At 37.6% G+C, this 23,365-nt stretch overlaps 1 protein-coding gene across 1 annotated transcript in view; it reads left to right on the plus strand.

Moving 5' to 3' along the window:
- The first annotated feature begins 484 nt into the window (after positions 1 to 484).
- The window catches only part of LOC127429845 (suppressor of tumorigenicity 14 protein-like), a 65,890-nt gene continuing 43,009 nt past the window's right edge, over positions 485 to 23,365 (plus strand). The window contains exon 1 of the mRNA XM_051679126.1: positions 485 to 736. Coding sequence (XP_051535086.1) covers positions 713 to 736 — 24 coding nt within the window. The 5' untranslated portion in view covers positions 485 to 712. The remainder of the gene's footprint in view (positions 737 to 23,365) is intronic.

Raw genomic sequence — 23,365 nt, forward strand, 5'->3', positions numbered from 1 at the left:
ATAGATAGATAGATAGATAGATAGATAGACAGACAGATATTTTCGAAATGAAACAGCAGACAGACAGACAGACAGATTCGAAATTAAACGACAGACAGACAGACAGATAGATAGATTCGAAATGAAAAGACAGACAGACAGATAGATAGATAGATAGATAGATAGATAGATAGATAGATAGATAGATAGATAGATAGACAGATAGATAGATAGATAGATAGATAGATTTGAAATTAAACAATTTCAAGTCATTTATTAATTAATTTTGTCATAGAAATTAGCGGCTATTCACAATCTTATGACTATTAGGCATATTAAACATATGTAATAACGCCTTCGAAAAACAAAAGGTGTCCAGCAGGAATGCTTTCCATGCTGTTTCCCGCATGGAAATGCAACTTATAAACACCTACCTGTGTGTTTGGGACTGACGGAAGTAGTCATAGTCATACCTTGTTTTTCGTGCCCATTGCCCAGTGAAACTAGAGACAAGAGCACTCAGGTGGGACGGAGATGCGACTCATTGAATGAAACACTGACAAGCGAGAAAACTCGCTCGAACATTAAGTTTAAGAACTTTTCCAATTATAGTATTTCATCCAAACCGTCAGAAAGAAAGAACCGGCTGAGGTGTTGTGATAGGAAAACTCAAGTGCGCATTCTCTTAGTTTGTTTGGAGTCTTTGGACGCGGAAATAGTTTTCTACAACAAAATGAGTTCTGCCAAGTATGAACATGTAAGTATGTTTGTTTTGTTTTGTTTTTTACTTTGCACTTTGATTGGAATTTCTATACTGTAAATGTAAAGTCTCACTATGTTAAAATGTACGATGTTTCACACCTGTCTGAGTCAAATTATATTAAATTAATAGCGCAAGGCTGACTCAGACGGATGTTGACGTGAAACGTGAAAAATAACTTTAAAATAGTTTCGGTGTCGGCCGAGAGGAGAAAATGGTGTAGCCTACATATTTAGACTGTGGTCCCAATCGTCCCGATCAGTGAACGTGACTCCAGTTACGGGAGTGTTGCGGAATAGAAGCGAAACGGCGAAATTTGCCCACCACGGAGGAGCATTTTTTTCTCTTTCTCTGAAAGTCAGGACATCAGCATTTCCGTTGCTCCAATACCACTCCATCACGAGCATAGTCAAACATTTACAAGAAAGATGGATTTTGTAAAATAAGCCTATAATAAGTCAGCTTGATCACAAATACAGAAAATTACAGATGTTGAGAATGAACGTGAGTGCGGGAGGTAGCCTACAGTAATAATGAGCTACCACAAGCAAATATTCATTTTGGAAATAAAAATACTTTTGGCCCGAAAAATGACAAACTAGATAGATAGATGGATGGATGGATGGATGGATAAAATGATAGATAGATAGATAGATAGACAGACAGAGAGACAGACAGACAGACAGACAGATAGATAGATAGATAGATAGATAGATAGATAGATAGATAGATAGATAGATAGATAGAAGGATGGATGGATGGATAAAATTTAGATAGATAGATAGATAGAAGGATGGATACAATTATAGATAGATAGATGGATGGATGGATGGATAAAATGATGGATGGATGGATAAAATGATAGATAGATAGATAGATAGATAGATAGATAGATAGATAGATAGATAGATAGAAGAATGGATGATGGATACAATTATAGATAGATAGATAGATACATAGACAGATAGATGGATGGATAAAATGATAGATAGATAGATAGATAGATAGAAGGATGGATGGATACAATTATAGATAGATAGATAGATACAAGGATGGATGGATACAATTATAGATAGATAGATGGATGGATGGATGGATGGATGGATGGATAAAATGATAGATAGATAGATAGATAGATAGAAGAATGGATGATGGATAAAATGATCGATAGATAGATAGATAGATAGAAGAATGGATGATGGATAAAATGATAGATAGATAGATAGGTAGATAGATAGATAGATGGATGGATAAAATTATAGATAGATAGATAGATAGATAGATAGATAGATGATGGATGGGTAAAATTATAGATAGATAGATAGATGGTTGGATACAATTATAGATAGATAGATAGATAGATAGATAGATAGATAGATAGATAGAAGGATGGATGGATGGATAAAATTATAGATGGATGGATAGTGGCTAAGTCTATGTTGCACTGTCTGTGTTGTTGTGTTTAATCTTCATGGAGTGCTTATTCTTGTCATTGAGTTCTGAATGGAATTAAATACAACTTTGTGCTTGGCTATTTTCCCCTATAATTTATCCTGTGGGTGTGGTACTGTGCTCCTCGTCAAATTCCGAGTTTTATTTTTCAGTAATGATAAAGTACCACAGCAAAATGCTTGTGCCTTGTTGGACCCCAAAACCAAGCTTCTGTTGGTCCATAATGGGTAACCATATGTTTGTAGTGTTAAGGATGCCCATTATTGTTTCTATGTCTATACATTGGCTTGATGTGTTGTTTCTCGGTGTCATTTAACATTCAAGAAAATAATTATCTGGCTGAATTTGATTCAGTTGTGGACAGTGGTTCCACATGTTTGAAGTGAGTTTTCCTAACTTCAAATTACTATGTAATCTGAACTCAAATACTTTGTGAAAAAGAAATCTAATTGAATTGGGTAAACCCAATTCAATTTACTTAAATTACTCAATCCAAGTAACTCAAATGAATCTTTTATTTCTTGATATACTAGCAAGTGACAGTGAATGTTAGCATAATAAATACATGCTGGTTGAAAGCACTACAGAGTGCAACTTGGTAACTGTGCTATGGAAGCACAGCAATTGCTAAATAAAGAGAGCAATGCGTTGGGCTGCCACTGCACAATATATATAGAAGTATTGCAGATGTACATATCACAAGAGCTTGGGAAATCAGAATGATTTTAATACTTTAAAAAGTACTGTTTATGGTGACGCAGATAGCAGAGAATAGACTGGGCGTGTGATTGTCACTTGGTGTATGTGTGTGTGCACACCAGTGTGTCTTCCACCATTTTCAACCTTTTTGTTGAGATATGCTTGCTGCACACAGTACCAAACACAGTGTGAGGCGTGATGTCCTATTCGCAAGAAGATACATATTCACTGAGTGTTCTCCACTAGAGATGATGTTTTAATAACACTGGATTACCGGAATTTGAGTGAATGAGATCGCAGATGATTTCTGTTGATGAATTAGCCTACTGCTCTTTTTATATATATATATATATATATATATATATATATACATTTCAATTTGAAGTGTTTATATTATAATTTATTGCAAATGATTGTAAGAGTACACATTGTGTTTCCTTTTCAGGCTTGTTTATAAATAAGTCATATGTTATGTTATGTTTTTACTGGTTATTATTAGGATTTTGGTTGCACAATAAACTGCATCTGGGATTTCATTCAATTTGGACATTGTAGCCTCTGTGTCAAGGCACATTTTATATATATTGATTTTATAAACTAATCAGCTGATTTATCAGTTATCAGGTTTCTTTGTTTTCTTCAGCTTTATATCTTGTAATATAATATAATATAAATAATACTTAATTTTAACATTTACTCTCCCTATCAAATCCTATGCATAGGCCTGTCACGATTATTAAATAATCATCTGATCGCGGTTATTTGATCTACCCGCGGTTATCTGAGACAATCACGATTATTGTGCACTTTAAATTCCAATCACATTTTATTGTCCAAATAAGGGGATTTTAAGCGAATATATAGGCTAAATGTCGTCAACGGCGTATTTGTGTGTCATTCAATTGATGTCCGAGCGTCACTAAGCTGCACCGCGGACGACATCCAGCAGCTCCTGTCCGGAAGAGCGCGTGAACCACTTCTCTCACGTGCTCTGATGCGCGCGATGTTAGGTAACTCCCACCAAACTCCCGCTAAATATAAACAAACAAATATAAATTTTGATAGTGAACGCAAAGCGCTCCGGCTTCACTTTAAACGATCGTGTAATGGCAAATGTTTCTGGTCATTGTGAGTTCATATACTAAGTGTTAATGGCACGCAGTGACACAGAGGAGACGTATGCTTGCTCTATTTCGGTGGAGTGATAAAATGATGAAACTAAATCTCAAAGGTTTTGCTTCATGAGAAATAAGGGCTCGTGGGTTTAATCAAAGAGCATTAAAAATGTGTGAAAGTGAAGAAATTAGGACAGAAATATTTACTATTGCATAATACAATGTAAATATATATATAAAAAATATATTAAACAATTGTATTACATTTTTTATACAAATATACAATATAAAATACAGGAGTTCCAAAGCAACAGTGTTAATGTAAACCTGACCAAAACTAAAGATGACCAAAAAGAGAGACATGTTTTAAATATTTAGAAATATTTTGATATATAAACATTATTTTTAATGTCATTTATTTTTTTAAACCCTTAAAAGGAAATCATACTGTATATCCCTATTTTATCATTTTATTTATATCTTTGAAATGAAATCTGACAAGCATGCTGGGAACTAGAAATTCCCACCCAGTTTCAGTTAACCAAACAAAAAATATTCATGTTGTCCCAACACAAATGGATTAAAGTAAAAAAAAAAATTCCATTGAAACAACACAGTTAAATTAAGTTTACTTGGTTACATGCATTTTTTGAGTAGTATAAACAAGGGAAGATTACGTAATTCTAAGAATAGCGAAGGTTTTTCTTTTTTTTTTTTTTTTTTTTTTTTTGAGTGAACCATGACAACTAACTACCAAAATAATGTTGACTTGAATTAGGCCCTAGATTGATGTAGCCACATCTGCCATGAACAAGATCTTCACTGCATTAGGGGGGAGACACTGTGTACAGAAGGTGGTCTATTGCCTGTTACACACACCTGGATTTCCAGGTATCTTCTGTTCCTCAGGCTTGTTGTAACTTGATTGGCAGTCCTCAAGTATTCCCACAACATTCCTGTTTGCATTTTTTTCAGGCAGTCACAATTAAATTATTTCAGTAACGGTAGGTTGTTTAGACAAATAACTCATTTAATAATTGCATGAAACTTTAATTTGCAAACAATTTATAAGGTTTAAGAATAAAACACTCTGCCATGCTGTCAAACTTACTGTAGATATGAGGAATTCGTTAGATTCCTGGCTAATATCGGCTAAAAGTTTTTTTTTTTTTTTTTATTATTTTATGTTTTTTTTTTTACCAAACATGTGTATCATTTTACATTTTTCTCTGTGTTTGTGCCATTACGTGTCCATATTGAACACCATGCCTCTGATCAGTATTTTATGTTTAGGAATGCAGTTGCGGTGTCAACCAAACTTTTAGCCTGTTGTTCTGTTCTTTAAGATGACCTCGCATCTTTTCACAGATTTGTTATTTTGAAAGACTTACTGTTCTTCTTTGTGGCTAATAGCCAATGCCGTTTAACTATTGGATTGTTTTTTTTTTTTTGGTACGGAGTATGGACTGATGATGCTGAACGTACCAGTGTTATCTACTGTATATTCAGCTGTCCTGATCCTATGCAGACTTCTGGTTATCTGTTATTCTAAACAATAAAGATGAAAGCAATACAAATATGTTTTGGAATGGATGGCATTTCTTCTATTGTGCTAATCTGTCCTTGGGAAGGTAAAAACATACACAAGCAATAATCACTGGTTTAATACATGTAGGTGTTCTGGCATGAATGGCCACTTGTAGTATATAGGCTAGTGATGAGCACATGCAATCTATTAATCGAGTACTCATTCAGCGTTAAATATTCAACTAGTAAAAACACTACTTAAATATTGCAATTTAACTTTCCTTTGTGCCTTTGCCTTCCTTGAACAACATAACTGCTTCTCACACCTAAATCTTGCCATTACAATCTTGCATGATGTTGTTAAAGGATTACTTGACCAAAAATGTAAGTTCTGTCATTATTTAAAGTAGTGGTTGACCAATATGGGTTTTTTTAATGGCCAATGCCGAGAGATATTGCATGATATTTATTTTGTTGAGTACTCAGTTACAAAATTAAATGAAAATGACCATCCCTAATTTATGCCTGTTGTGTTAATATTTTGGTGCTGATCACATTTTAAAATGTGTTTCACATATAATACCAGGCAGTGTGTTGTAAGGAGCATGCAGTCTCTGGGTTTAAAATTAGTTTCAATTTAGTTGTATGAGCAAGCTTGCATTACAAGAAGAAGAGATCGACCCATAGTGGAAAAAAATGAACATTTGTTGCATAAAGCAGGACTTTTAACGGACACAAGCCTGAAACATACCGGGAAATTTTATTTTGCAATGATGGAGACTTGGCTTCATTACAATGCTGTATATTTAAGTATTTATCAAATTAAGCCTTTTATAACCTATCTATTCACCAGATGAAGGGTTTTATTAATGGTAAATATATTTTGAGGTTTTATATAGATGAGTATAGTTGAGGTTTAATGAGGAATAAGGTTTATTATTATTCTCAAGATATGTAGTTGGAGACACAATCTATGTGCTGACTGGACACCTTTCCATATAGTCACATTTTTCTTTGCATTCCCTTGTTTAAATAAAGAACACTTGATTATCTTACCAAAGTAACAAAATTTGCATTGAAGTGAGGATAAAAATATGAATGAATATTTTCAATGATGAAAGATTTAGATACAGGAAGTCCCTACATGATTATTTTTTATTTCACCTCTAAAGGCTGCTCTCAGTAGCGGATTTAGGCATGGGCGACATCTTGTGGGGGGGCAGCGGCATCTTGTGGGGGGGTGGCACGAGGCACCCACACAGTCCCACCAAACCCCCCCCCCCTCGGCAACAACTTTGGGGGCGTGTTGAAGCGGGTTTCGCCCAGGGCGCCACACAAGCTAGAACCGCCACTGGCCGCTGTTCACTGTACAACCAAATGACCATGAATGAATGAAAAAAATCAATGTATATCAGCATAGATTTTTTGCAGAAAACCGATAGTTCCGAAAAGCAATTATTGGCACCGATTAAAGGGTAAAACCGATATATCGGTCTACCGCTAACAAGAATGGTCTTGATTAATATTTTACACTCATCCTTGTTGCTAGATTTAACCACTTCTTGCACACTTTATCAAATCAATCAATCTGGTGCTTTTTCCTTGACTCCATTTGTGACCATGTCATCATGTCCTTGTTTGACTCTGCACTGATTTATCTTCTATCTGCTGCTGGTTGCAGATGTGTTAACCTGAGGAGGTTAATGTCCAAATTAAGTGGAAGGGTGTATCTGGCTCTTTGTTCCAGGTGACCTAGTTGGAAAAATGTTTTGTTGGGGTTTATTGAATGGTGACATAGGTGCAATAAAATGTTAAGGCAAGACCAAACACGACTGTATCTGAAAATATTGTCACAACATTTTTGCCTATAGATCTGAAACAGTTTTCTTTTGTGATTTCTTAAATGTTCAAAGTAAATTTCTAGGGCCACGTTTTTCAAACTGGGAGGCGCGCCTCCCCATGGGGTGCCAGAGTATGTCAGGGGAGGCAACGAGATTGATGAAAATTTCACCAAGTAAAATCAAAAGATACATAAATACAATAAAAATGTATTGTGACAATAAATGACCATATGTCCAGCTTAACAGACCATAGCTCTATGGCATCATAATATTGTTAATGTTGAGAGCACAACATGCATATCATGCGAGATCGCATACATGTGCTGGTTGCGCCAGCGCAAATCTCTCCTCTCGCACGCGGAAAACTCTCTCTCAAAACTGGACGCGTGCTCTCAATTAAACTACGATGCTCTATGACATTCACAAATCTATTATGAAGCCACACAGCTCTGCCTCTGTTCATTCATATTCTGCTTCTGCAAACGTGTTTATATCAAGGGAGAAACGATATCGGAGTTTGATTAATAACTCACCGTTTGGCCGGTAACATTTATTTATTTTTTTAGGAAATGCAGCATAATACATGGTTAAATTTGTATTGTAAGAATGATAGGCTATTATGATGCTCGCTGAAGATGTAAGTGACATGAGCAAATAAAAACTGTCAATTAAACATCTGTTGCGGCTGACATCTTCTGTCACCTCAGTGGAAAACAGCTGCACGAGTTTACCTATGGTGCAGAAAATCCGAAAACATGCGGATAATCATGCGTGTCCATTATTACAAGTTCAAAATGATATCGGGTTGACATGTCTTCATGTGTTTGTGACAAACTGCAGTTTCACATAGAGACGGAGATTGATCACATTTATTTATTTATTTATTCATTCATGTTTTAATAACCATCAGCCTTTAGCTTGTACTTAGTGACAGTCGTGAACCATGATTTTCTACTTGCTATTGGAGGCAACTTGAATTTGGAGGAGGGAACATTCTCATTCTAGAAATAATTTGATTGGATAAAAATTTAAATACACCTGTCAATGCTAGATAAGTCATCAATATTTTTTTCTGTTTTTTTGGAAAGAGAAAGATTGTACATTTTACAGCTGCTAATAGTTAGTTTGATAAACTTTTAGGAGTATAGCATATACAGTACAGCCTCTAAGCTAGCAGACATGGACTAAACGCCATAAAACTCCAGTTTTGTAAATTAGCATTTCCTGTTTTTCTGCTTTTCTTGTTTGTAAATTATTAACCAATGTGACTTGATGAACATTTACACCATTACATCACTGTTCATGGATTATTGTCACGTAGTCTTGCGCAACATTTGTTGCAATCTTTAGAGTAGTGAGATTAATTCATTCTTACAGTTTTACAAAAGGTTGTTTGTGAGTGTGTAGGATGTGTTTCTTTTTGAAAAGCCTCACATAAGTTAAAAAAGTTAGTTGTCTAAAAACATTAGTAAATGCTTGGTTTTGTTTTATAAGTTGTCTCCTATAGGTTTTGCAAAGCTTCTCAAAAACCCTAAAGTAGTACAGTTACCTGCTGCATGGTGCACAAACACATAAACACTGAATGATTTTCTCAACCATCCTTTCAAAATAGCTGTCTTTTAATTGCCTCCACTTATCTTGAAGTATTGCGCATGTCCCAGGGGAATTTCTTGTTTATGGTTTAATTGCTGCCGTGTAGTTTAGAGGTTCTTCAGTGTTTTGGACTGTCTTCTCCAGATGACTGGTCAGCCAGTGATTGCTGGCCTCTGATCTTACTACATGTCAGAAATAGTAGACAGCTGAACTCTAGCAGGAATGTGGTTTTACAGACTTTTTGCTTTCTTTAAATGTATACGTGCTGCCAACTGAAAGGTGTTTCCTGTTTCATTTAGAAACATAGGTTGTCAACACGGGAACGAAAACTGTACTGGTCAAATTTTTTCATATCATGACCAACCTTATGCTTTTGCTCCAGCACAACTTTGCCAGTTTGGCATGTAGGAGAATAGCAACTCTAGTTCATTAAAAGCATGTCTTGACTGCAATTTCAGGTGTCAGTTTTGCTGCATGCTTGCTTCACATTTATATATCTGTTCTGTTGGCAGAAGGCTTTATACCTAAACAGAGCCAGAAAAATTCTAATTTCTGTAAATGACAACTATCGAAGTAGAAAGAAGTCAAGCACTAACGCAACACCTCAAGTTTACATGGAAACATTAGAATGCAAATACTAGAGCATTCCAACAAATTCAAACAGTCCCAGTATGTTATAGTACTAGATTAAAGTCAAATAAAAAAGTTGAGTCAACAACACCTGCTGCATCCAGCACCATGAGAGGGTCATGGAGAATTTTATTATCTTAACCACAGCGGCAACTCTATGAATGATTCTTATCTAATCTGATTTTATCTGGGATGGCAATAACTTTTCACTGTTAAAAAAAAGTATGTTTCTTATGTTTTGGCCCTTCTTAGCCTGTTGAACAGGTTTGGTTATGCAGAAATAGTCTTAAAATGTAGGTCACATGTTTCACCGTTCAAGAACACTGTGAGGAGGTTCGTTGGGTGGGAAAGGAGGAAACGGGAAATGTAGGATTTGAACTCAAGGTAGGACTTCTAATTAAACTCAAAAATGGCTTTTCAGCACAACACTCATTAGATCAAATCATAACTCAGTTCGCTTTCTATCTGGTAGCTCTCTCTGCTGGTCTCTGGCATGGCTGCTCTTTATCGCTCTCCCCGATGCTTACTGCAATTAGAAACGGGTGTTAGTCATTATCGGGCTCAAGTGTATGCACCCTTACCAATCTCTCTCTCTCCGGATCACTCCCTCGACGGCACGGTCCTCTGCCAACAGCCACTTCCGGCCGGCATCCCGGAGCTGTAGGGTGAAGGCAAATGGACAGCCGGCCCCCTCCAACTTCATCGAATGGAAGAGCTGTCGATACTGCTCTGGACTGTGGCCGACCCGCTGCAAGGTGGTCTTCCTCAGATCATTGTATACCTGGAGATTTGCTGTCGGCAGTTGCTGTGCTGCAAGTTAGGCTTCCCTGGACAACAAGGGAATGAGCCTGGCCGCCCATTGGGCACGCAGCCAGCTCCAGATCTCGGCCATCTGCTCAAACAGATCCAGGAAAGCTTCGGGATCATCCTCTGCCCCCATCTTCATGAGAGTGGCCGGAGGCATTGGTGTTGCTGTGTCCGGGGTCATGGCCGGGGTTTTCTCCTGGCTGAGGAGGCTCTGGATCGCATGCCGTTCCTCTGCTTGAGCTCGAAGGATCTCATGGAAGCGACGTTCTTGGTCTTGGCATAGCTCAAGCAGGGTCTGATGGTGGGTGAGGTGCAGACCAGCGAGGGACTTGAGGACGTCGGCCAACTGCGTGGACTCCATGACGACGTACTTTCCTCCAATTTTCCTGGGTTTCGGCACCACTGTGAGAAGGTTCGTTGGGTGGGAAAGGAGGAAATGGGAAATGTAGGATTTCAACTCAAGGTAGGACTTTTAATTAAGCAAACTCAAAAATGGCTTTTCAGCACAATATTCATTAGATCAAACCATAACACAGTGCATTCGCTTTCCTGGTCTCTGGCGTGGCCACTCTTTATCGCTCTCCCCAATGCTTACGGCAGTTAGAAACAGGTGTTAATCATTATCAGGCTCACCGCTTTCTCCCTCTCCAGACGAACGCTCGACCACGCCCCCGCCACCAAAAACGCCACTCCTTCAAACATGTTCACAGAATTGTGCCCTTAAGGATGTGAACGCCTTCTGCTGTGGGAAATCCTCATTGCAGGATACTACTGACTCCAGCACTTGAGTCTGGCATGTTTTGGTCATTCAGGTAGTTTGCCAGTTTTTGCCAATTGCAGGTATTCAAAAGTGGTTTTCTGTATAAATTGGGTTGATATTAAAAAACATTTCAAGAGATACAAAAGGTTCCTAAGGTCAGTGTAGATCAAGGAAAAGTCATTGTCATTTTACCACTTAGAGGGCCCAATTTTAAGAGCACTAGTGCTAAGCACAGCACTATGCTAGTCATAAGCGCAAAGTCAGAGGGCATGGCCATGAAGTTTTGGTATTTTCGTGCAATCATGTGCTAAGTCTAGGCGCAAGTGGGTTTGGCGAAATCGCGAGCATGGCACGCAAATTGGTTTGGTTAAGGCAGTTTAATTCTGAGGTTCTTCTCTGGTTATTGCACCATCTGCGTCCTATTATATAGTCCATTCCCTCAAGCACCAGTGATGTAAACATACACAGCACTTTCATAAGAAGTTGGTTGTGTAAGTGGACTGTATGCAATGAATTAGAAGAATTGAAAATTACATTCTTTTGTGCATTAACTGCATCCTTGATGAATAGGCATATTTCTATGGCAGTGACAATGTGATTCTCATCAGAATTGGATGATCGCTCTGTTACATTAAAGAGAATGTAAGTATTATTAATCATTTTCATCTACTGACACAAATTATTAATAGTATTGTGATTGTAACAGCGATTCTATCGGCACGCGCTTCTTCCGGTCAATTTTGATTTTGAAAAAATGTATCCATTTATTGAAACACGAAAACTTTAAACCCAAAATATTTATATATTCAAATTACATTTTAAACAAAATGAAAATATAATCAAAATAACAAATTGGTTAAAAAAATCATACCAAATTAAAACATTTTACCCTCTACAACTTCTTCAACCGGCCTCTTTTGCAGTGACTTAAAAATCACTCTATGACAACAGGTGGAAAAACACCAATATAAATTATGCTATACAATTGTAAATATAAATATAATAATAATTGAAAAATAAACCATGACCTATAGATAGTTAAACACAAATCTTTTTGTTTCATAAAACTATGACAGTGATTGTCAGGGACTTAATTTGATATTCCACTATATTTTAAGAGTTTGGACATTAACTTTATTGCCACCTGCTGGTGGAATCTCCAAACTGTCAGTGCAGGAACTGAGTTTAAACTTTGCACTGAAAATAAGCATTGTTATCAATCATCTTAGCGCAGTGACATGTTTCTCAGCAAATGGCGCTTTGCCCTTCTTCAGTACCATACAATACACTCACAGTTTGCACACATAAACCCACATACAGCACAAACACTCCCACCTATGCCCACTTGCGCTTTGCACTGGCATGAAAATTGCACTTAGAATTAGTGTTCTCATGAAAATAGAGCCCTGAGTGTTCATTTCTCCAGGAAGCTGCCACGATATGTACGATGAGCCAGGTCAAATTCATGAGACAAGGTTGGTTATTTTGCTTTGACATACAGTACCTGCACGATTCTGGATAAATTGAGAATCACAATTTTTTGGTTTAGAATAAAGATCATGATTCTCTCATGATTCTGAAGAAAAAATGCTTGTTTCAATGATTTACAAAACCTGGATATAAGGGTACTTAACAAAGTAACGTAATTTATTAGAGGTTCTGACAAAATGTTCTCTGCTTCAATCTATACAAAAATGCAACAAAGTTGTAAATCAAATATATACTGTACATTTAAAATGACTAAAGTCCACAAGAGGGTGCAACGAATACATTATAAACCAAACAGCACCTTGTTATTATTGAAAAAAAAAAAAAAAAACTTGTTAAAAAAAGTGCATAAAAATAACTAAAACAGTTTAGCCTGTTTCTCAAATACTAAGTAAAAAGCAAAACGAGTGGAAAAAAGCTTCATTAACAGTTCTATGTTAACTTGGTGTTGCACTGGTAAGCAAATATACAATAGAACACTGTTATTTTACAAAAGTTTTTTAACTATTTAGATTAAACAATGAGTCCTTCAGTTTTTCTCTTGTAAAAAAATTGCTTCAAGCTTTTAAAAGAATTATTCAAGAGCCAGTAATTAAATAGATATCAGAGGTAACAGTGCTTTAAGTGATTCAGCAACAGTAGCAATTAAACATTAAAAAAGTATCATATAAAAACATTAAAAAGTAATTTAATGCAAAATGAAACTACTTAAATATTAGACACTCTTTACTGTGTGATTATTATATATACATTAATGCTGATTTGATGCAGTAAAAATGCCTGAGTGCCTATAATAGACAGCATGCAGCTTATATACATTTAGACATCGCACAGATCTAACAATTTGAAGAATTTTTCCCATCTGCTTATAAACTCAGCAAAAAAAGAAACGTCCCTTTTTCAGGACACTGTATTTTAAAGATAATTTTGTAAAAATCCAGATGGTAGGCAATTAAGGTCACAGTTATAAAAACTTAGGACACTAAAGAGACCTTTCTACTGACTCTGAAAAAACCAAAAGAAAGATGCCCAGGGTCCCTGCTCATCTGCATGAACATGTGGCCAGGGCAATAAATTGCAATATCCATACTGTGAGACACCTAAGACACCGCTACAGGGAGACAGGAAGGACAGCTGATCATCCTCGCAGTGGCAGACCACGTGTAACAACACCTGCACAGGATTGGTACATCCGAATATCACACCTGCGAGACAGGAACAGGATGGCAACAACAACTCCCTGAGTTACACCAGGAACGCACAATCCCTCCATCAGTGCTCAGACTGTCTACAATAGGCTGAGAGAGGCTAGACTGAGGGCTTGTAGGCCTGTTGTAAGGCAGGTCCTTACCAGACATCACCGGCAACAACGTCGCCTATGGACACAAACCCACCTTCGCTGGACCAGACAGGACTGGCAAAAAGTGCTCTTCACTGACGAGTCACGGTTTTGTCTCACCAGGGGTGATGGTCGGACTCTCGTTTATCGTCGAAGGAATGAGCGTTACACCGAGGCCTGTACTTTGGAGCAGGATCGATTTGGATGTGGAGGGTCCGTCATGGTCTGGGGCGGTGTGTCACAGCATCATCGGACTGAGCTTGTTGTCATTGCAAGCAACCTCAACGCTGTGCGTTACAGGGAAGACATCCATGTGTTACCCTTCCTGCAGGCTCATCCTGACATGACCCATCAGCATGACAATGCCACCAGCCATACTGCTCGTTCTGTGTGTAGGGCTTTACTGGTTGTTTAGATCAGTGTTACTATCAGAAATAATTAATAATTATTTATTTAGTTATTAATGAATATTTAAATTAATTAATTGAATCTAACTCATTAAAACCTCATATGGGGCTCCAGTAAATGTAGTGCGCTACGTTTAGGAGCGGGTTTGGTTATTAGCAATAATTAATAATTATCAAAGATAATTATTAATTATTAAAATCAATAGAAAATTGATGAGAATCAATGTTAGCTTTTTTTAATCCTTTAAATCAACAATTATCAAAGATAATCGTTAATTGTTAACATAGATGAAACATTAATTAAAATTAACACTAGCTTATTGATCATTCAAATTCAACAATCATCAAAGATAATTATCAATTATCAAAAATCAATAGAATATTAATAAGGATTAACATTGATGGGGCACCACCCTGGAATCAGGGACTAATAACCAAATAGTATAACAGTCTCAATATTAGATTGTTTTCTTAGGAAAATCGACAACCGAAGAATATCGATTTTCGGGAAAAAAAATGAATGAAGGCTTGAATCCGAGCACTGAAATCCCGTCAGCATGACACAGGTGTATGCAAAACAAACCAAAACACTTCTCTTTGTAATACAAACAAAGTATATTTATGCAGTAATATCAATTAATAATTAATGCAATGCAGTCAATAAACTGCAGACTTACAACTACAAACTAAACAGTGATATGATTAGATATGGAAATAAAAATAATTCTATAGCACATGAGGGTGTGTGTGTGTGAGAGTGTAAAGTGACGGCCCTAAAGACGATTTCACGATCGTGGGAGAGAAAGCAGCTGTTAGTTTATCACTCAGAGACGCGGTGGACGGCTCGTGAACAGTCCCGCGTTCTTTGACTCTTAATGGATCAAAACAGTTTGCCGGTCTCACCCGCGATGGCGAAAATGCACAACAGTCCAATTTGGTTGGACCACAATACAGCAAAACAGATTTGTGATAATTAATACCCTGAGTATTAATAATAAGCGGACATGGCGGTCCGTAAACTGTACAAGCAAAAAACCTTGAAACACAAGAATAACACACTATAATATTCTATCTCTGCCCAGACGTAAACCTCTTACTTGAATCGCATGAGGACATAGGTAGAATGTGTGTTCCTCCGTCCTTTAACTCCGACCCGGTTCCTTGAGGCTCAGGTGATGACGGGAGGCCGTTTCCTTGCTCTGTCGGCGGGCGTACGGCTGACTGCTTCTCGGTGGGCTGGCAGAGAAATCAGAAATGTTGACTTGATTGAAGATGGAAGAGAAATCTTTCTCTCTTCACTTCTGCAGGCAAACGGATGAAGATGCGGATTGCTCAGCGGTCTCCTTCGGATCCGTTAGAGTGTTCGGTTGAACACAGAGTAATCTCAACTCGTCCAGCGAGATGGCGATTGTATGGCCACAGTTTCAAGTTAGACGTTACTTTCTTGTGCCACGAGGTTGCACCTGAGAGCAGCGATGAGCTACGTCTATACTCGGTGAACAAAGTTGCTGGAAGCAAATCCCGGAAGCATTTCAGTGGTATTTCTACTCCTGATGATGTCATGGTTTGAGGGGCTTTCTGTTGTGTGCCTCATCCAATAGGAGTTGAGAGTAAGTTCCTTTAGTGAGCAAGGCTTCATGGGATTTGTAGTCTGTTTTGGACTCCCTTTGTTTGATTTTGGCACGATTTTTATCAGTATAATTTATGACCTGGTATATGGGGGCTGAGTTAGGTTTTACAACTGTGTTAGGCCTGCCTTTGTCTTCTATCTGAATACATGAGGCCCAACATGTGCGTGATTTCCTGCAAGACAGGAATGTCAGTGTTCTGCTATGGCCAGCGAAGAGCCCGGATCTCAATCCCATTGAGCACGTCTGGGACCTGTTGGATCAGAGGGTGAAGGCTAGGGCCATTCCCCCCAGAAATGTCCAGGAACTTGCAAGTGCCTTGGTGGAAGATTGGGGTAACATCTCACAGCAAGAACTGGCAAATCTGGTGCAGTCCATGAGGAGGAGATGCACTGCAGTACTTAATGCAGCTTGTGACCACATCAGATACTGACTGTTACTTTTGATTTTGACCCCCCCCCCCCAACCCCTTTGTTCAGGGACACATTATTCCATTTCTGTTAGTCACATGTCTGTGAAACTTGTTCAGTTTATGTCTTAGTTGTCGAATCTTTTTATGTTCGTACAAATATTTACACATGTTAAGTTTGCTGAAAATAAAAGCAGTTGAAAGTAAGAGGATGTTTCTTTTTTTGCTGAGTTTACATTAATGGCTGTGTTTGCTTTAAAATCTCGTCAAGACAGCACAGATTTAAACCCGTCTGTTTAAACTCACGTAATTCTTTAACAGCTGTGTTTACATTAATATCTCCTAAATAGGGGTATTTTGATTAAAGACAGCACAGAGTCTCGTGCAGGAGTGCTGCATTCATCACGAGACACAAGCACACGGGCAAACAATCGCACGTGAGTATTTGAATGCAGCCGGCTGTGATCAAACAGTGCACGGATAGCGAATTTAGTCAGATCTTGATAATGTCGGTATTTTTTATTACTTTTTTAGTATCGGTGGCTATTAAAATATTGAATTGAGCAGAGATTCCGTCACACTCCTAGCTAATCTTGGCTGCACCCTGCAGTTTGTAAACCACTCTGCTGGACAAACGTCTTTGGCATTGCATTTTATTTTATTCAGCGTCTCGTGCAGGAGTGCTGTGTTTTGTAGATGCCATTTAATTTTAAAAGATCAACATTTAAAAACGTGTCTTGAAGTGAATTTCAAATTTTAATTTGAGTGCCTTACAAAGGCATGCCACAGGAATGTTAATATACATTGCAGAGTCGTTGTCATTTAAACCTCATTCACACTTGGGCTCTGATCCCAGGATATTGCCGGGGTCAATGCCAGGAAGCCCTCTGTGTGAACGCAATCCAGAGCCGGAATGCCAGAAAATGTGTTCCGGGGATCAGACCCTAGTAACATTCGATCAATCCCAGAATGTGTCTGTGTGAACAAAAGGCAGAGTCGATCCTGGGAATGGTGTGTGTTGTAGTGATGACGTACTTATCATGAGAAGGAGAAAATCTGTATCAGAATAAAGATTTAATAGTTTAAAAAAAAAAATGAAAATGGCTCTCTTAGAAATTAGATCGCATGTGTCTCTGAATCAAGATTGCGAACTTTTAACGATTAATTGTGCAGCTCTAACATACAGTGGTTTCTTTTGTTTGTTCAATTTTAAAGCTTGATGCTTACCGCAATGTTTAATTACATTAGTATCACTCCATTCTCTAAGCAATCCTCACTTCACAAAATAAACGCACACCAGCATTATGCAGATTACACCTGTATAAGAGCATCTAATTAAATTTGTATACCCTAGCTGATAAAAGAGAGAAAGATGCACTTTGGTTTAGCTTCTGGCCCTACTTAAGAGTGATATATCTTCGAGATGGCATTTTCCAGAGGGTTATGGGTAAAATCATGCCGTGTAATGGTGTTATTAGGCTGTGATTAGGATGACTGATAACAGAAACCCAGAGCAGAAAGTGACCCCCGGTTTCCCAATGATTCTCTTAATCTTATGCCATGATAGCTATTAAAAAATTCCAGTTTAGGCAGCTTGACTGCCAGCCAGGCTATGGTAAGAATAGCTTTAATTGCGATACATTATCGCATACGCTGTTGTAATCTAGCCTGGATCTTAAGGGGGGGAGCACATCTGACAAATTGATTTAATACCAATGTGGTTCTCGCTCCCTAATGATCTGTTCCTCTTCTCCCAGGGTGCAGACACACCGATTTCTAACCACTTTTTAATAGTACCCCTTTTCTTACCGTTTGTGCATTCGCTTTCAGTTAAAAAGTGTGCAGTGTACTTGGATCATTTTGCAGTCCCCTGTTTAACTCCACTGTGGTAACTCTGTGATAGGGAGTGGGTGATTTATAGACAAGTAGAGCTTTTTTGTGGAGTCAGCAGAGTGTAGAGATTAGAGAGGAGGCTGGACTTAAATGCCTGGCTGTAGATGTCTTCTGTTGGTATTTGGTAGCATTGCATATGCAATCTATCCCAATTAGATTATATATCAGTTTTACAGATTAATCAGTGCCAATAGTCACTTTTTTTGAACTATTGGTTTTCAGCAACAATCTATGTCAATAGTTGCCAATAGTTTTAATCTAGTGAATGTAGGCTATAAAAGCTTAATTTGGTAAATATTAAATATAGAGGATTGTAGCAGAGCCAAGTCTCTATCATTTCAGTACAAGTATACAAGTGTATTCCTGGCTTGTTTATAGTTAAAAGTCCTGCGTTATGCACCAAATCTTAATTTTTCTGGTTATTATTGGGATTTTGGTTGCACAATGAACTGCTGGGATTTTCTTCATTTTGGATTCTTGTAGCCTGTGCCCGTCATAGTAAGGAAAGATGTAGATTTTATTTTAAATTCTATAATAAATTCTATAAATTAATTTTAAAAACTATCAGCCGATTAATTGGTTATTGGCCTTTTCTACCACCTCAGTTATCGGTATCTGCAAAATCCACTATCGGTCGACCTCTAATACAGAATGTCACAACAGTATATTAACCACACCTTCCACCATCATGCCATGAATTGAACCCATTTCCAAATACAGACCTATTAAATAAAGCAATTCAATAAAGCAGTCATTTGCCATGTAGCAGACACATTTAAAACAACCTACAATAGACCTTTTTCACAGACTGTGATGATGCGTTTTCGCCTCATATAGCAGCGTAAATAAAAAAAATATATATAAAAAAAATCATATTATGCATTTTTTAAATATTGAGTGTAAATTTATAACATTATGCTTATTTTTATATTACCCTGGAATTAGTTTTAAAAAAACGAATTACCACGGCTGCGAGGGAGTTTCTGTTATAGCTGCTGAGAGAGTGACGGTAAATCTTAATCCACCGCTTTCTATTTTTGTCCTCTTTTGGAAAGTTATTCAAACGTAATAGTGGATTTTTTATTTTGTTATTGGAGCAAATGGATTAGTGAAAGTAATATTTGCTGTGATCTCCCATTTACTCCCATTCACCGCTGTCGAAGTTTACCCTGCAAACGTTTACTTCCGCGTTCCAAAACTCTGAGTGTGAAAATGGTCTATTTCACCCCTCTGTCTTGGGTTAAAGTCAACACGAAATCAAAATATACCCTATTTACTTTCTTAATACTTGCATACTTTCAAAGTGGGTGATAGTATATCATGAGGAGAGTAGTTGTGGACTTGTGGTGGAATGCCCACTTTTCACGATCCAATCAATTCCCGATTATCACCCCTGATTGGGATTGAACCTTCAGCCTTTTAGATAGCAGCCCATGTACAGGTGCATCTCAATAAATTAGAATGTCGTGGAAAAGTTAATTTATTTCAGTAATTCAACTCAAATTGTGAAACTCGTGTATTAAATAAATTCAATGCACACAGACTGAAGTAGTTTAAGTCTTTGGTTCTTTTAATTGTGATGATTTTGGCTCACATTTAACAAAAACCCACCAATTCACTATCTTAAAAAATTAGAATACATCATAAGACCAATAAAAAAAACATTTTTAGTGAATTGTTGGCCTTCTGGAAAGTATGTTCATTTACTGTATATGTACTCAATACTTGGTAGGGGCTCCTTTTGCTTTAATTACTGCCTCAATTTGGCGTGGCATGGAGGTGATCAGTTTGTGGCACTGCTGAGGTGGTATGGAAGCCCAGGTTTCTTTGACAGTGGCCTTCAGCTCATCTGCATTTTTTGGTCTCTCGTTTCTCATTTTCCTCTTGACAATACCCCATAGATTCTCCATGGGGTTCAGGTCTGGTGAGTTTGCTGGCCAGTCAAGCACACCAACACCATGGTCATTTAACCAACTTTTGGTGCTTTTGGCAGTGTGGGCAGGTGCCAAATCCTGCTGGAAAATGAAATCAGCATCTTTAAAAAGCTGGTCAGCAGAAGGAAGCATGAAGTGCTCCAAAATTTCTTGGTGAATGGGTGCAGTGACTTTGGTTTTCAAAAAACACAATGGACCAACACCAGCAGATGACATTGCACCCCAAATCATCACAGACTGTGGAAACTTAACACTGGACTTCAAGCAACTTGGGCTATGAGCTTCTCCACCCTTCCTCCAGACTCTAGGACCTTGGTTTCCAAATGAAATACAAAACTTGCTCTCATCTGAAAAGAGGACTTTGGACCACTGGGCAACAGTCCAGTTCTTCTTCTCCTTAGCAAAGGTAAGACACCTCTGACGTTGTCTGTGGTTCAGGAGTGGCTTAACAAGAGGAATACGACAACTGTAGCCAAATTCCTTGACATGTCTGTGTGTGGTGGCTCTTGATGCCTTGACCCCAGCCTCAGTCCATTCCTTGTGAAGTTCACCCAAATTCTTGAATCGATTTTGCTTGGCAATCCTCATAAGGCTGCGGTTCTCTCGGTTGGTTGTGCATCTTTTTCTTCCACACTTTTTCCTTCCACTCAACTTTCTGTTAACATGCTTGGATACAGCACTCTGTGAACAGCCAGCTTCTTTGGCAATGAATGTTTGTGGCTTACCCTCCTTGTGAAGGGTGTCAATGATTGTCTTCTGGACAACTGTCAGATCAGCAGTCTTCCCCATGATTGTGTAGCCTAGTGAACCAAACTGAGAGACCATTTTGAAGGCTCAGGAAACCTTTGCAGGTGTTTTGAGTTGATTAGCTGATTGGCATGTCACCATATTCTAATTTTTTGAGATAGTGAATTGGTGGGTTTTTGTTAAATGTGAGCCAAAATCATCACAATTAAAAGACCCAAAGACTTAAACTACTTCAGTCTGTGTGCATTTAATACACGAGTTTCACAATTTGAGTTGAATTACTGAAATAAATGAACTTTTCCACGACATTCTAATTTATTGAGATGCACCTGTACACTCATTTAGAAACAAATGGCTACAACAGATTTACCTCCTACCTTTGAAGGCAGGCAAGATCTCTTTGTACATGGTTTTTCAAGATATTTATCCAAGTCGTTGAATACTTATTTTTTTAATGGTCTCGCACATTTAAAGATAAGCATGCAAAACAATTTGACACTCTGAACCATTGGTGGCTGACATGGTTAGTTCATACAGCTGTCTGGGCTTTTGTGTGTGACCAAAACAAGCCTAACCAGTTATGATACTGCAGTCTTAGAACCAGTCTTGGCTTGTATCATTGCAGAGAGCATTAGTGCATATGTGCATTCACATACATTATTAAATTGAATTCCAAATGGCCTGTTTTTGAGAGCAATAGCCTATTGGTAGGATTTATTGTCACAAACGTGATTAGCACACATCAAGCTTATTTTTGGCTACATACTAAGTTTAAAAAAGAGTGCAAAGGGATATGAAATGGGTATTACAGAAATACAGATTTCATCAGTGTCTAGTTTGCATTAAAAGCTCTTGGAGATGAAGTATTTAATTTTTTCGATCTTGAAATACTTTCTCTTAACCCCCCTTAATATGCAGTCAACTATAAGTAAGCAATCTATAGGCTGATTTCAGCAAAAAAGTGTTAAAGGAATGTTCTGTGTTCAATACAAGTTAAGCTCAATCGACAGCATTTGTTGTATAATGTTGATTACCACAAAAATAAATTTCGACTCGTCCCTCCTTTTCTTTAAAAAAAGCAATAATCGAGGTTACAGTGAGGCACTTACAATGGAAGTGAATGTGGCCAATTTCAGAAATGTGAATTTTATAAAAGCACTTACATGAATTCTTCTGTTAAAACTCATGTATAATTTGAGCTGTAAAGTTGTTTAAATTGTCATTTTTTTTTACAGTCGTTATAGGGTTTTAGGTTTGTTGACATTACATTGTCATGGGAACGAAGTTGTAAAATTGGATATAACTTTTCACAGAAAAGGTTAGTAAGTGATTTTATCACATTAAAATCATGTTAACATGCATGTTAACACGCATATTGTTCATGTCTTGTGGCTATACTTTGAAAAAGTATGTTTCAATGTTCATAAATTTGCCCCCATTCACCCCCAAGTGCCTCACTGTAACCTTGATTTTTGCTTTTTTTTTAAAGAAAAGTTTGGGCCATATAATAGTTTTGTGTGAGGAACAGACCAGGAACCGTAAGAACTTTAGGCTGTTTTTTTTTTTTTTTTGCTGAAAATCGTCCCCTCTCTGCCGTAGCTCTCGAATTTCATTTGTGTTTGTGCAAACGTGCCGTATCAAGGTGTGCAGCGGCAGGTTTAATGTTGGTGATGCCAGATACAGTACCACTGGTTCTTGCATATCTTGTGATCAATTGTAAAATGATATGTTTGAAAATGAGGAATAAGATTTGAGAGCTATGGCAGAGGGGCAGATTTTTAGTGAATAATTATTTAAATGTAGGTCTGTTTGTCACACAAAGCTATTACATGGCTTTAGAATACTTGAAATTTACCACACAAGTATTGTACGTACAGTTGTGCTCAAAAGTTTGCATACCCTGGCAGAAATTGTGCAATTTTGGCATTGATTTTGAAAATATGACTGATCATGCAAAAAAATGAAGCCATTTATTATCACATAGTTGTTTGGCTCTTTTTAAATCATAATGATAACAGAAATCACCCAAATGGCCCTGATCAAAAGTTTACATACCCTTGAATGTTTGGCTTTGTTACAGACACACAAGGTGACACACTCGGGTTTAAATGGCAATTAAAGTTTAATTTCCAACACCTGTGGCTTTTAAAATTGCAATTAGTGTCCGTGTATAAATAGTCAATGAGTTTGTTAGCTCTCACATGGATGTAGTGAGCAGGCTAGATACTGAGCCATGGGGAGCAGAAAAGAACTGTCAAAAGACCTGCGTAACAAGGTAATGGAACTTTATAAAGATGGAAAAGGATATAAAAAGATATCCAAAGCCTTGAAAATGCCAGTCAGTACTGTTCAATCAC

The sequence above is a fragment of the Myxocyprinus asiaticus genome, chromosome 39 (genome assembly GCF_019703515.2).
Source record: "Myxocyprinus asiaticus isolate MX2 ecotype Aquarium Trade chromosome 39, UBuf_Myxa_2, whole genome shotgun sequence".
Classification (NCBI taxonomy): Eukaryota; Metazoa; Chordata; class Actinopteri; order Cypriniformes; family Catostomidae; genus Myxocyprinus; species Myxocyprinus asiaticus.